The following is a 14,741-nucleotide window of genomic DNA, read 5'->3' on the forward strand; positions in this document are numbered from 1 at the left end:
TGCAAGCTCTGCCTCCTGGGTTCACACCATTCTCCTGCCTCAGCCTCCCGAGTAGCTGGGACTACAGGTGTCCGCCACTACGCCAGCTAATTTTTTGTATCTTTAATAGAGACGGGGTTTCACCATGTTAGCCAGGATGGTCTTGATCTGACCTCGTGATCTGCCCGCCTCAGCCTCCCAAAGTGCTGGGATTCCAGGCGTGAGCCACCGCGCCCGGCCCCAAGTTTTACTAACACAGCTGAGCAGGATCTGCTACCCTCCGAGCTCTCTGCTACCCTTACCCTCCTCCAGTCGCGCCCACAAGCAGGTTCCCACCTAAGGGCCTTTGCCTGGAGAGCTGGTCCTCCAGACATTTGTATATCTTGTCCCTGCCTCCATTCAGATCCCCACTTACAGAAGCCTTTCTTAAGACACCCTCTGCCAAACCACAATAGCATCCTTTTCCTTCCTCTCACCCACCGCCCCACCGTGCCTCAGAGCCACAGAGGAGTTGGAGAGGCAGCGGGGGATGGAGGCCGCCTCTGTGGCCTAGCTAGTCTTTGAAGTTGGGAGAGTCGCCGGACAGGCCTGTGCTGCGGTCTGGGTCACTGCATCTCTGTCACTGCTCTTCCACGTAGGCTGGCAGGCGCTGGTGGGCGCAAGAAGATATTCCGTCTCAGCGACGTGCTGAAGCCCCTGACTGATGCCCAGGTGGAAGCCATGAAGCTGGGCGCTGTGAAGCGGATCCTGCGGGCTGAGAAGGCTGTGGCCTGCAGCGGGGCAGCCCAGGTGTGCCCCTGCCACCCCCCACCCCATCCTTCCAGTCCCTCTACCCAAGCGTCTACCTCACATCCAGCACAGAGTCTGGCCCCGGCATCAAACCTCCCTGGCTGTGGACCCCAGCTCTGCTGCCACAGCCGCTTCTCCAGATCACTCCCATCCTCCATAAAACAGAGACGCAGCAGCAGCTCCTCCCGGGTGACAAGGAGGAAACGTGCCATGCACACAGGCACTCAGGTGCACGGGGCGGGTGCCGGGAGGCCTAAGCAAGTGAGGGCTGCTCTTGTGGTCTTGGTTCTTCACGGTTGTTAACGTTCTTACTGTTACTATTTAGCTTTCAAAATATACCTGGTTCTCACTCCTGATTCTGCTACTTGCTGGCACTGTTACCTTCAAAGAATGGGGAAAAGTGACTTTTTCCCCATTCTGTGAAGTTAATTTTTGATTAGCTAGTAGTATAGAAACATACTCCCTGAGCTGAAAAATATTTCTGGGGGATCCAGATCCAGTACTCTCTTCCGTGGCCATCACCTGCACCCCATCCCCCTCTCCAAAGGTGACAAAGGCACAAATGAGGGGAATCTTTGAGGATTTTTTTCTGTGCACCTAAGTACATGGGTGCTGCTCCTAGAAACTCGTTTTTATCCGGTGATGATCGATCCCCACCCTGGCACCCCCACCCCCCGCCACACAAACGGGACCTTCCTGGGCATAAGGGTCCTCGGCTGGCCTTCCTCACTTCACTCCGTGTCTGCTCTGAGAGCTCCTGTGCCTGGGTGGGAGGAGTCGCAGGGCACCAATGCGGAGTCCCTGGATTGCCCACCCTACACTGACGTGCTGGCTCACCCTCCCACCAGGTCCGCATAAAGATCCTGGCCAGCCTGGTGACACAGTTCAACTCGGGCCTGAAGGCAGAGGTCCTGTCCTTCATCCTGGAGGATGTGCGGGCCCGCCTGGACCTGGCCTTCGCCTGGCTCTACCAGGAGTACAACGCCTATCTGGCCGCGGGTGCCTCAGGCTCCCTGGACAAGTATGAGGACTGCCTTATCCGCCTGCTGTCCGGCCTGCAGGAGAAACCAGACCAGAAGGATGGGTGAGGGGGCTGACCCTGCACCCTCCTGTCCCCAAGAGGCCCCCTCTTCTGGTGCTGCTCTCCCTTTTTGGTTCTGACCACCTCCCTCTTCATCACCCTCCAAGTCAGTCCTCGAGCCCATCCCAGGTCTTCTCTCCTCCTCCCCCCTCTGGAGGCACGTTCAAGGTTGTAGTTTTGCATGTGAGCTGCAGGTCACACTCTCTGAGCTGTTCGCCAGCTCTTCCACTTGTTCTGAGCATGGTTTGAGTGGCTTTGTCACTCCCCCTCTGTCATTTTCCCATTTGTAAATAACAGTGCTCACCCATGGGCCTGGAGATAGACTTCTCTACACCCCATTTCCTACCTGAGTTGGTTCTGTAGCTTCCTCCCTGTCTGTGGCCTCCAGCTTACTCATCTGTCCTCCACACAGCAGCTGCGGGAACACTTTATTATATAAATCCTTTTATTACTTCCCCACGAGGAACCTTCCATGGTTCTCCATTGCTCTTAGGATAAAGCACAGCCTCCTTACGGTGACCAGTGAGGTGTTATGTTACCCAGTCTCTTTGGCTTTACTCCCCGAACATTAGCCACATTGGCCTTCTATCTGTTCCTCGAACGTGCCAAGTTCAGGGCACTAGTGCTTCCTGTTCTGTCCACCTGGAATGCCCTTCCCTCAACTGTGTGTGTGGTTGGCTCCTTCTCATCTACCAGTCTACTCAAATGTAACTTCGAAGCGGCTTTTTGAGGCCACCATATCTAAAACACCCACACCCTTCTCCACCCGCCATCATTCCCTCCCATTCTTATGTTCAGTGAATAAAGTTAGGAATCCCTGTTTGACAAAAGGAAGAAATGAGTTTCAGAGAGGTGCAGCCTCTGCCTAGATCATCCAGCCGGCAGCTTTTGAACCCTGGTCTTTTCACTTCCCAAGCTTCATAACCAGGGGCTTGAACAAGCAACCCTTGAGGGAGGGCCTGCTGGCCCTGAGCTCCTACAATTCAGCAGGGCCTGGGAGCCAGGTGGCCTTTTCCTCTGCAGCCATGGCCCTCCCTCCATCTCTGGCAGGATCTTCACCAAGGTTGTGCTGGAAGCGCCACTCATCACAGAGAGTGCCCTGGAGGTGATCCGCAAGTACTGCGAGGATGAGGTGAGGCAGGCCCTGGTCACTGCAGCCTGGGCCAAGGGACAGGGCTCTCCCTGAGGGGTCTGAAGGGCACACAGCCTAAACCTTGTGGCAGGGGGTTTCATGAGGGACCGGGCCGTTTTGTCAGAGGCAGTCAGGACAGAGAGCCCAAAGGCACAGTCAGGTGGGCTGAGCTCAGGTCCCTTTCCTCTTGCTGCAGAGTCGCACCTATCTGGGCATGTCCACACTTCGAGACCTGATCTTCAAGCGCCCGTCCCGCCAGTTCCAGTACCTGCATGTCCTTCTCGACCTCAGCTCCCACGAGAAGGACAAGGTGATCCCCTGCTCCACTTCCTGGCTGCCCTCAGCCTGCAGTTTGCAGAGGCCACCTCTATCCTGAGGAACCAACTCGCTCTTAATCCACCTGTGGTGGCCAGCACAGGCTCCTCATGCAGCCCAGTCCTGTGCTGGGGCCTGAGAGCATTGCCCAGCAGGGGAGCCAGTGTGGCCTCAGCCAGCAGTGAGGACCCAGCATGCTCAGCAGCTGAGCAGAGCAGTGTGCAGCTGCGGAGCCCTGAGGAGGGAGGGGCCGACCATCTGGTTGTGGGGTGGGCAGGGGAGGTGTTTCAAGGAAAGCTTCCTTCAAGGAGGGGACATGTGGGCTGAGACCTGGAAAATGAATAGCTGGGTGTGCTCTAGACGAGGGGACAAATGTGCACATGCTGTGGTTGAGAGCGCCCTTGACCCATCCTTTCCTGCAGCCTTTTGCCCCAGCCCTTGCCTGGCAGCATGTTTATTCATTCAGCAGACCTTCATTGCACACCCCTGGCCCTGGCCCTGGCCCTGGCCCTGGCCTTGGCCTTGTGCTGCTGCTGGGATCAGAGTGCCCAGGACCAGCCCCTGCCCTCACAGGTCTTGGCAGATAATGTCTGAGTGAAACTGTTTAGCTGGCAGTAGGCGTTCTAGGGAGACTTGGCAGGGAGTGGCACTTTTAAGGAACTGAGATCTCCCTCTGCTTGGAGCTTGGTGAGCAAGGCAAGGAGCAGTGACGGGCAGATGGGCTGGAGAGGCAGGCAGCGAGGTGGTGCTGTGGGTCCGGCCCTGGCCAGGATATCTGCCTCCTGCGCTGGGGACCAGCTCTGGGCCCTGGTAACAGCTGGGCTGCCCCTTCTCAGGCTCGGGTCTGTTTTCACATGACTGTTGCCATACTCGCAGGAATAGCTGTTCTTCCTCTTCCCTCTTCCCTGACCCCGCCCTTCTCCATCTTCCTCCTCAGGTGCGCTCCCAGGCCCTGCTGTTCATCAAACGCATGTATGAGAAGGAGCAGCTGCGGGAGTATGTAGAGAAATTTGCCCTCAACTACCTGCAGCTCCTGGTGCACCCCAACCCACCGTCTGTGCTGTTTGGAGCCGACAAAGACACAGGTTGGCCGCAGGTCATCAGATGCATATTGAGTGCTGCTGTGTCCGCACTCTGGTCCCTGTGAGCAGAGGGGCTGAGTGGGGAAGCCACCCGGACACCAGTGACGGGAACGGGCAGGACTGGGACAGCCACCTGGGGGCTGTGGGAGTCAAGGGTAGGGGGCATCTGACCTAGCCTAGGGGGTCAGGGAGAGAGATCTGGCAGACAAGGAGAGCCAGCCGTCGGGGCCCCAGGAAGGACCAGGCAGGGTCATCTCAGGCAGGTCCCCTCAACAGAGCCTTGGGTCCTCCAGGATTACAGACAGGTAGACTCAGACCCCGAGTAAATGGACCCTTAAATGGGAAGTCTTGGGGCCATGATAGGGCAGCACGGGAGGCCTGGCCCAGGTGCCAGGAAGCATTCCCAGGAGATGCACCGCCTTCGGGAGGCCCAGAGTCTGAGCAGGTGCTGTGGACCAGGCAGAAAGGAGGGTCGATGCAAAGGCAAAGAGACCAGGGCCCTTGGGACTGTTAGAAAGTGTGTGTAACCACCGTGGAGGGCAGCAGGCCAGGGCCACCCCATACAACACGTGGCAGCCACTGGGAGGCAGGGAGCTGGGGGTTTATTCTGAGGCCACAGGGCATGGCTGGGCTTGGAGGCGGAGAGGGACAGGATCAGGATCGCACTTTAGAAAGATCTTTCTAGGTGCCTTGTGTGTTGGCAGTCAGGGGATGCTGGAAGTAGGAAGTCCTGGTCCCACCCCATTTTCCTGCCCTAGAACAATTAGCTCCCCAGCCCCGGCTCCCTTCTCTGCCCTCCCTGGCTCCACTGCCCAAGAAGGGACAGTTACTGAGGGTCCGAGGGGGTTGGAGAAGAGTGTGGGCCAATCCGATGCCGCTCCTGCCCTGTCAGAGGTGGCAGCGCCCTGGACGGAGGAGACAGTGAAGCAGTGTCTCTACCTCTACCTGGCTCTCCTGCCTCAGAACCACAAGCTGATCCACGAGCTGGCGGCCGTGTACACTGAAGCCATCGCCGACATCAAGCGGACGGTGCTCAGGGTCATCGAGCAGCCGGTGAGGCCCCTGAGCCCACCAGGCCCTGCCCACCCACAGGCAGGGCTGTGTCCCCAGCTCCAGCTCTTCCCCAACCTGCTCCACCTCAGAGTGTGCCAAGCCCAAAGGGTGGTCACCCCGGGTCGACCCAGGCTGTGTGGCTTGCGGGCGGTCCGCATGTCACTCATCAGTTCCTGAGGAAACATCAGAGTGGCCCAGCAGTTGGGAGCCTAGAGCTGGGTAGAGCTGGGTTCGCGTTCTCTTGTCGCTTTCTCACTGCGACCTTGGGCCTGTCAGTAAAACTAGGGTAGACAGTCCAGTCCCTCCATGCTGATGCAAGGAGTCCATGAACTCAGGCACATAAACCTCTGTGTCACTGTCACTGTTTATGAGCTGACCTTCCCGGTGTTGCTGATGGGACTCTTTAGCTGTCATTACGTAGACTTAAGTCCTTCCCACCTCTCTCTCTGGAGCCACAGGGCTGCCCACATGAGAAGCAGCTCAGTGACATACTGTCACCTGAGATTAGAAGGTCTGTACTTCAGTTTGCAGCAGGGTTTGAAACCACTTTTTTTCTTTCTGCCCCTGACATTTTTGGATTACAGAACATTTTCATGATACATGGAGGAGAGAACTGTATGTTAATCCCCACCTATCTGCCATTTGGGTTCAGTGGGGCCCTTACCTGGAAAATGGGGATAACAGGCTTGTAGTCAGGAGGAAACATTTTTAGCCCCATTCTCAAGGTGAGCCAACTGTGGAAAAGTGATCCTGTGGGGCTGTGAGCTTCCCGAGGGCAGAGACAGTCGGTTTTAGTCAGGAGCGTAAAGGTTACTGGGCGAAAGTGGAGCCCGGCCGCAGCTCCTGTGTTTGGCGTTCACCGTGGGACGGGCTCAGGAAGCAGCAGCAGGTGGAGCCTGGTCTGGGCTCGCAGCCAAGCCAGCTGCGCATGGGAAACCAGGTCACGAAGCGGGTGGGTGTGGGTGGAGCCAGAAACATCTTCACCAGTGAGTGAAGCACGGGGTAGGCATTCGAGGTCAGGTCAGGTCTGAGCCACAGAGGAGTGGCCTGCTGGAGGACAGCCCAGCCAGGGCTGGGAGCTGGAGCAGGCCACATCCGGAGAGGCTGCAGGGAGAGGCCGAGGTTTCTCTGACCTCTCCTGCCCTTCCCCACCTTTCCCCCACCCTCCAAACCCTGTCACCAGTCTCACCCTGAGCCCCAGCATTTCCCGCAGCCACCCTGCCGGCAGCACCTGAGGCTTCCCGAAGCTCTCACCCTGGGTGTGGTCATCCCTGTCTCTGCCTCCAGATCCGAGGAATGGGCATGAACTCCCCGGAGCTGCTCCTGCTGGTGGAAAACTGTCCCAAGGGGGCAGAGACACTGGTCACACGATGTCTGCACAGCCTCACAGACAAAGGTGACCCTGGGGACCCCCACCTTTCATGCTTTCCTCCCTCTCCTTAGCCTTCCCCGGGTCCTGGGGATCCGAGCCACTGGGTCCCCAGATGGTCGCACCTCTTGTGGGTCTTTGCCTGTCCTAGGGCCTCAGTTTCTCCATCTGGAACAGTGTGGTGCTAATTGCACGTGAGCAGCCAAGGGTGAAAAGTTCCTGCTGTGAAGTTGCCATCCCTTCCCGCACACCCGCCTGCTTCTCTTTCCTGGGTGCCCACCCTCCCCCACGCTCCCCTCTGCCTCCAACTCGGTGTCTCCTGCTGCTTCCATGCAGTCCCACCCTCCCCGGAGCTGGTGAAGCGGGTCCGGGATCTCTACCACAAGCGACTGCCAGACGTCCGCTTCCTCATCCCGGTGCTCAATGGGCTGGAGAAGGTATGGAGCCGGGGGCCCGTCTGTCCCTGCTACCTGGGACATATGAGACCGGGAGGGGCAGGGCAGCACGTTGCAGAAGCGGTTGAGCCAGAGGCACATAGCAGAGTGCAGAAGACACCTTGCCTGTGGTCAGAAGTCGTGGAAGCCTTTGGCACCTGTGTACCCTGGAAATGCAGAGCAGCTCCTGGACTCATTTGCATGGGCACCCGGGTGCCAGTGGCTCTGCTGCTTCCTCCTCTACCTCAAGCGGGTCCCCTCCCCTCTTTGAGACTCGCTTTTCTTCTCTGTCAGACAAGGATTAGGATGCCTCTTGGGGGCACACACACGTGACATGCAAGGGACTCAGATGGAGTGAGAGCTGGGGAGAAAGCTCTGCCCTGAGGGTGTGGTGAGAGTAGGAGGGGCTCAGTGAGCCAGAGCTTGCCCTCAGCTCCCCAGAAGCGAGCAGAAGGGGTGGCTTGTCTAGAAGGGAAGTGAGGGTGTATCTGACTTAACCCCCACCCCACCACCTTCTCCCTGTAGAAAGAGGTGATCCAGGCCCTGCCTAAACTCATCAAACTCAACCCCATCGTGGTGAAGGAAGTCTTCAACCGCCTGCTGGGCACCCAGCATGGTAGGTGATGCAGCCTCCTCCCCACCAGGAGGACCACCCACCCAGGTGTGGGGCAGGAGGCGAGGTGCAGGCGCCCCCCTCAGGGAGAGGGGGCACATCCCGCTGCCTGGGACACCAGCTATACTGGACATTTCCATGTGTCTGGAGCTCCCAGGCCACCCTCCGGGATGCTTGGATGATGGTTTCATTCACAGCAGGGACAAGACCGTGGAGCTGGGGCCGGAGGCTCCAGCAGCGTCTTCCCTTCTAGGATCTGGCCACACCGCAGCCCCTCTCAGGCCCGGCTGCAGTCTGGCCCCTCCTCAGATCTTGCCTGAATCCCTCAAGCTGTGGGCTAGGGGCATTTTGTTTTGACACAGTCAAAAAGAAACAAAACTTTCAACTTAGAAAAACTAGCAAGTAAGGTAGAAGGGATTCTTCGCCCCGTACCCCAGTGGTTGGAGCTCAAGAAAGAATGGAGGATGTCTGTTCCACGCAGACCCTGGTGCTTTAAAACACACACATAGATGGCTCTGGGACCATCAAAATAGCAGCAGCAAAGAGCCACCCCACCAGCCTCCTCCCCTCCACTTCCCCAGGCCCCACAACAGCTGAAGGCTCCAGCCACTTTTTGGAAGGCTGCAGCCTGGCTTCATCTTGTTCTGTGCCGCAAATGCCCATGAGCCCCTGTGCTGTTTTGGAGTCTGTGTTGGGGACCACACAATGAGGTGGTCCTACCCTGCCCTCAAGGGTGCACAGCCCAGGGGCAGAGAGACCTAGCTGTGCCACACACTACCCAGGGTGGGAGCCCAGGATGGGGAGGAGCACTGGATGGCAACCTTAGGCTGCCCAAGGGCTGCTGCTACCTTCGGTGTCCCCTTTTTATGTTGTCAGTCACTTCCCCTGTTTCAGCCCTGAAAGCAGAGGGCACCTCATCTTTGCTCCCAGCTCCCCCGATCTGGGGAACTCAGACCCATCTCTTATGCGTCCGTTCTGTCTCCCCCACCCTTTCTCCCACCCGTCGCAGGTGAGGGAAACTCGGCCTTGTCCCCGCTGAACCCTGGAGAGCTCCTGATTGCATTACACAACATCGACTCTGTGAAGTGTGACATGAAATCCATCATCAAAGGTGAGGTGTTTCCCCCCCACTCCAGTGGCCTGGCCCCTGCGACGACAGGGGCAGGACCTCAGTCACCCACATGCCCCCACTGGAATCTGCCAAGTCAAAGACTGTGCCACTCACAGCCCCACAGAGCTCCGGAGAGCCACCTCCCTTCCTCCTTTTCCTGCCTCCTCCTCCCTCCCTCCCTCCTCTTCCTTCCTTCCAGGTTTTACCCTTTACAACCCACCTTTTTCTGCCTCTGTCTAAGGCACTCTGATGTACCTGCTTTGCGCTGGTACAGAGTGGGCCTAAAGCAGTCAGGGGTAGCCCCACCCCTAGCCCCGAGGAATAGAAGGAAGCAGGGTGCACCGTGAGTGGTAGTCAGAGGCTCAGAGGCGCAGCAGCAGGGCAGACCCAGGGCTCCACGGCACTTGTGGCCTAGGGTAGATGAGGCAGGAGAGTTTGCCTCCAGGGCGGCAGGGTTGGTGACGAACTGACTGGCTCACGATGGCCCCCACTCACTGAGCACTCTGCACTGGGCTCTCCCTGAAGGCCTACAGACCTGAGCCTGCTGGTCCGCCACTTGGTGAGTATGTTCACTTCCATTGTGTAGACAGGAAATGGAGGCTCCAGAGAGGTTAGGTGACTTACTCAGGGCCGCGCAGAAGCTAACTGGTGTAGTGGAAAAAACAGAATCTGAAGTGAAACGGACCTGGGTGGGAGTCCCAGCTCTGCCGGTTCCGCGACTGAGGACCACCTCCCCTGAGAGCGTCCGCCCCTCCACTACTCCTGAGCGAGGTTTCTGGGCCAGGAGCCATCCTGTCCCACAGAGCTGGACACCCTCACTGTCGCCCTCTCTACTCAGAAGACTGCTGTCCTTTGCTTTCTCTTCTCGCCCTCAAACAGGAAAGGGCTTCCTCTCTGTGCCGCTTACTTTCGTGCTCTAGCTTGAAACAGCTTTTCAGTGACTTACTTCCTAACCTTCCTCTGCAAGTTCTCTCAGAAACTTTTAAGGTCAAGAGAGGAGCTTATGGAAATGTCAAACCCACGAGGCCCCAAGGCCTCTCGTGGGAGACCAGCAGGGAGGAAAGATCTCCAGGCTCATAGGCCAGGACTGTGGTCTTCATGTTCCCCGACCCCTTTGGTGATCTGAGGAAAGTTCTAGCCCATTCCCAGGACAGTATGCTCATATTGTTTGCATTCAGTTCGAGGGGGTTCACACATACACACACACCCCCCAAGACCATTTGTGGACCCAGATTAGAAGCCCTGAGGATCCTAGGCCCAGAAGAAAGGGCCTTGCCGGAGGCCACACGGGCCACCAGGAGCCAGGCCCCTGGAAGGGTCAGCAGGGCCTACCCTATACCACCCTACCCTTTTCTTTCAACACAGCCAGGCCTGCACACTGCAGGCTAGACAACCTTCCAGCTGGTGTCCCCAGCACCCAGCCCACGTTTTTCTCCTCGGGCACCAGAATTCTTCCTGGTTGCACTCTAAGCTCCAGATCACAAAGTCCAGTCCTTTTGTTGTGCACTGTTCTCTCCCCCACAGACCACCCTGTTCCTCTGGGGAACTTGTCTATAACTAGACCCACTCCTGGTAGTCCAGCATTAAGAAAACTCAGCACCTCTGCTCACCCATATCCATCCTGGGTAGTGCTGGGGACACAGGAAGGACAGCCCTAGCCCTATCCTTCCAGGGCTTACAGTCCAGGGAAAGAGACAAGAAGTCCCTGGCCAGTAACAACTGAGAGGGGTGACATGGGACTGGGCAGCCCAGAGGGGCCACATAACCCAGCCTGGGTGTGGGACATCAGGGAAGACTTCCCGAAAAAGGGGACACTCGGGCTGAGACCAAGGAAGGATGAGTAGGCGGCAGCAGCAGGAGACTGCAGGGCCTGAGGGAGGTGCTCGCTGGCTGGTTCTGGACCTAGGAGACGAGAGGGGGCCTGGTCAAGAGAAGAGGTCAGGCCGTAGCCATCAGGAAAGGCGCCCCTGGGGCCTGCCCACAGGAGTCTTGCAGGCCGTGGTGGGAATTTGGCCTTGTTTCTCGAAGGTCTCTGGGAGGAGAGTCAGGTCTGAGCTTTCCAAAACACCCTTCAGGCTGCTGTATGGAGAATGGATGAGAGGCTCAGGGGAGGCCCAGGTTGGGGGCCAGGGCAAAGCTGACAGAGGAGGAGGAGGGGAGGGGTGATTCTGGAACCTTTAGGTGGTTGAGAGGGCAGGACCAGTGACCACCTGGCCCTGAGGAAGAGCAGGGGCTTCCTGGGTTTCTGACAGGTCGTCGCCTCCACTCTCTGCTCTGCCCATTCAACCTCCTCCCACCTGTCTACACCCCCCCTCCCTTAGAGACCCCATCCCTGTTCTCCGTTAGCCTCAAGGATTTGGGGGGTTGGGGTGCTCTTCTGGCTCAATAAAGACTTCCTGGTTGACATTCACATGGCAAGTGGTGTTTGGGGAAGGGCTTCAAAGGCAGCTCCTGGGGCCTCCCATTAGCACAGTGGATTGGGGCATGGCCACCCACTGGGGAACAGACCCCCAGGGCCTGCCTTCGTGGATGCTCGTGCTGTGCCAACCCTCTGGGTCCTACTGGTAGTGGCACGGGGTGTTGAGCTCATCGTATGCCCCAGCCCCAGCCTCCTCTTGTCCCTCCCTTCGCTATTACTCTACTGATTGTGCTCATAACCCCCGCACAGCCCTTTGCCTGGCACCCCCCCCATCTTCCCAGCACCAGCGCAAGCCCTGTATCCTTGTCAGGACTGAGTGGGCAGTCCCTTGGCCCTCTGACAAGCTGGTCTGTGGACTGCTGTTCTCTCTGGAGGGGCTGGTGGAAGCCAATAGCTGCCTTCCCTCCCTGGCAGGGGTGGGGGGCCCTGCCGCTCCCCCAGGGCTTAGCAACACATCTTTCCCAAGGTTGTCCTCAAAGTGAGGGGCCACGGGTTCCCTGTTCCACCCATGCTGGGGCTTCCTGGAGTTGGATGTCTTCTCCCTTGAATGAAGCCTGCAGGTTTTCCAAGGGCGGGGCTGCAGTGTGCCTTCTGCTGGGTGGCGGGAGTTTCCTGTCTCCCTCAGGGGCTTTAGAAGTCAGGGCTTTAGAAGTCTTCCCCTCACATGGGCAGACAGCAGGGCCAGGGCTCCCACCTCCCAGGGGGCAGCTGGGCAGAGAGGACAGGCCCACTCTCCGCCTCCTCGCAGCCACCAACCTGTGCTTTGCGGAGCGGAACGTGTACACGTCAGAGGTGCTGGCCGTGGTGATGCAGCAGCTGATGGAGCAGAGCCCCCTGCCCATGCTGCTCATGAGGACCGTCATCCAGTCCCTGACCATGTACCCCCGCCTGGGGGGCTTCGTCATGAACATCTTGTCCCGCCTCATCATGAAGCAGGTAACCCACCCCCGGCCACCCCGCCCCCAGGCTGCAGACAGCAGCAGACCTAACCAGCAGGCTTCTAGTCTGCTTGCCCTCCCCTTCCCCTGACCCCAGAGGAAGCCTGGTGGAGGACAGCAGGCTCTGCTCTGCCTCCTTGCCAAGAAAATAGCAGTGCTCCAGGGTCTATGACTGAGCCAGCTCCCAGGTGATTAGGGAGGGCAGCTGGGTGATAGGAGCTATGGTAACCCTCAAGGGGTGTGCACCCAGGAGAGGCATGGCTGCTGCTCACCCTCCACTGCTGTGTGCCCGGCCAGGATGCATCCCAGAGCTGAAAAATGGTCCAGTTTTTTAAGAAGTGCTAGAAATTTGGGCTTTAGAAATACGACGATGAAGCCAGGTGTGATGGCTCACACCTGTAATGCCAACTCCTTGGGCGGCCGAGGCAGGAGGACTGCTTGAGCCCAGGAGTTTGGGGCTGCAGTAAGGAAGAAACACGCCACTCACTGCACTCTAGTCTGGGCGACAGATTAAGACCCTGTCTCAAAAAAAAAAAAGAAAAATACTGTGATGGAACAAAAAACCAAATCCTGCAGGGCTAATGTCGCCCCCTGGAGGCTGCCGTGAGAATGTACATGTGACCCGGGACGGGTCCCGGCGCCAGCATGGACCTCCGCTGTTTAGCAGGGCTAATGTCGCCCCCTGGAGACTGCCGTGGGAATGTCATGAGACGTGCTCCCGCAGCACTTAGCCTAGGCCTGGCCCAGGGGGAGCTCTGGTAAAAGGCGGCTCTGAGTTTGTTCCACCCCCTTCCCAAGTTGCCCTCATGGTCCAGCCGCCTGGATCGGGAAGACAAAAGGCCTCTGGAGGGAGGTCAGGGCTGCTTGTGGCCCATCCAGAGGAATCTTGGATGGTGGGATTTGGGCATGGTCTTGGCAAGGTCTTTCTCCCAGTGTCAAGGCTGGGGGACTGCCTGTGTGCCCCTCCCGACAGCTCCCTCCCTCCCTGGTTCAGGTGTGGAAGTACCCCAAAGTGTGGGAGGGCTTCATCAAGTGCTGCCAGCGCACCAAGCCCCAGAGCTTCCAGGTCATCCTGCAGCTGCCGCCCCAGCAGCTGGGAGCCGTCTTTGACAAGTGCCCTGAGCTCCGGGAGCCTCTGCTGGCCCATGTCCGCTCCTTCACCCCCCACCAGGTACCCCTTCCCCCCACCCCGGGTGTGCGGTGGGCGGCCCCCTGGGTCCTTCCGGTTGGTGGGGACTGGATGGAGGTGGATACAAGAAGGCCCTGCACTGCTGGGAGCTCTGGAGGGTTAGGGCCCCGGGACCTAAGGTGGGCAAGTGGGGTCTCTGTGCCAGAGCTGTCCCCAGCGCCCCCTTCCTGCTCTCCACCCAGCAAGCTCATATCCCTAACTCCATCATGACCATCTTGGAGGCCAGCGGTAAGCAGGAGCCAGAAGCCAAGGAAGCGCCTGCGGGGCCCTTGGAGGAGGTGAGGGCCCTGCAGCCCACCCATCTGGATCCTCAGACTCCCACCCCATACCCCAAGCCAGCAAGCATCACCAAGGCCTCCTCCCGACCCCGAGAGACTCAGGCCACCCCTGCCTCTGAGCCACCCGTCTCCCAGGGGATGCTCCTGCTGGAAGGGAGTTGGGGGTCTGGGAGACAACTGCCCTTTCCTCCCCATGCCCTTGGTGAAGAACTCAAAGACCACCTCAGGGTGGTTCCTTCTCTTTCCCGCCGTCCTCTGAGCCACCCACCTCTGAGCTGCTGTGTGGCCCTCCCCACCCTCAGGACGACCTGGAGCCTCTGGCCTTGGCCCCGGCCCCGGCCCCCCGGCCCCCGCAGGACCTCATTGGCCTGCGGCTGGCCCAGGAGAAGGCCTTAAAGCGGCAGCTGGAGGAGGAGCAGAAGCTGAAGCCGGGAGGAATGGGAGCCCCCTCCTCGTCCTCCTCCTCTCTCTCTCCCTCGGCCCGGCCGGGCCCGCCCCCGTCTGAGGAAGCCATGGATTTCCGGGAGGAGGGGCCTGAGTGCGAGACCCCAGGCATCTTCATCAGCATGGATGACGATTCAGGGCTGACCGAGGCTGCGCTGTTGGACTCTAGTCTCGAGGGCCCCCTACCCAAGGTAGGGAGAGCAGCCTTCGCTGCGAAGGAGGAAGCCGGATCTGGGCCGGGGTGAAGGTGGGGGACGGGCATCAGGGGACAGGGCCTGAATGGGAGCATGGAGGGGACCACGCCATCCAACCGGCCCCCCTTTCCTTCCCCGGTCACCAGGAGACGGCAGCGAGCGGGCTGACCTCTAAGGAGGAGCGGAGTCCCCAGACCCTGGCACCTATTGGAGAAGATGTCGTGAAGACCCCTAGCCCGGCTGCTGAGGACGCTAGGGAACCCGAGGCCAAGGGGAACAGCTGACGGGGCTGGGGGCGGGGAAGGGGGATGGGACGGGGAC

General features: G+C 58.9%; 1 protein-coding gene across 1 annotated transcript in view; it reads left to right on the top strand.

Moving 5' to 3' along the window:
• Positions 1 to 14,741, top strand: part of SYMPK (symplekin) — a 55,323-nt gene extending 40,582 nt beyond the window's left edge. Inside the window, 15 exon segments of the mRNA XM_011962972.1 lie at positions 618 to 768; positions 1,617 to 1,852; positions 2,900 to 2,981; positions 3,178 to 3,291; positions 4,234 to 4,381; positions 5,271 to 5,431; positions 6,719 to 6,827; positions 7,137 to 7,237; positions 7,760 to 7,850; positions 8,857 to 8,958; positions 12,126 to 12,313; positions 13,310 to 13,486; positions 13,687 to 13,782; positions 14,085 to 14,417; positions 14,567 to 14,741. Coding sequence (XP_011818362.1) covers positions 618 to 768; positions 1,617 to 1,852; positions 2,900 to 2,981; positions 3,178 to 3,291; positions 4,234 to 4,381; positions 5,271 to 5,431; positions 6,719 to 6,827; positions 7,137 to 7,237; positions 7,760 to 7,850; positions 8,857 to 8,958; positions 12,126 to 12,313; positions 13,310 to 13,486; positions 13,687 to 13,782; positions 14,085 to 14,417; positions 14,567 to 14,704 — 2,227 coding nt within the window. The 3' untranslated portion in view covers positions 14,705 to 14,741.

The sequence above is a fragment of the Colobus angolensis genome, unplaced genomic scaffold (genome assembly GCF_000951035.1).
Source record: "Colobus angolensis palliatus isolate OR3802 unplaced genomic scaffold, Cang.pa_1.0 Scaffold60, whole genome shotgun sequence".
NCBI classification, from domain to species: Eukaryota; Metazoa; Chordata; class Mammalia; order Primates; family Cercopithecidae; genus Colobus; species Colobus angolensis.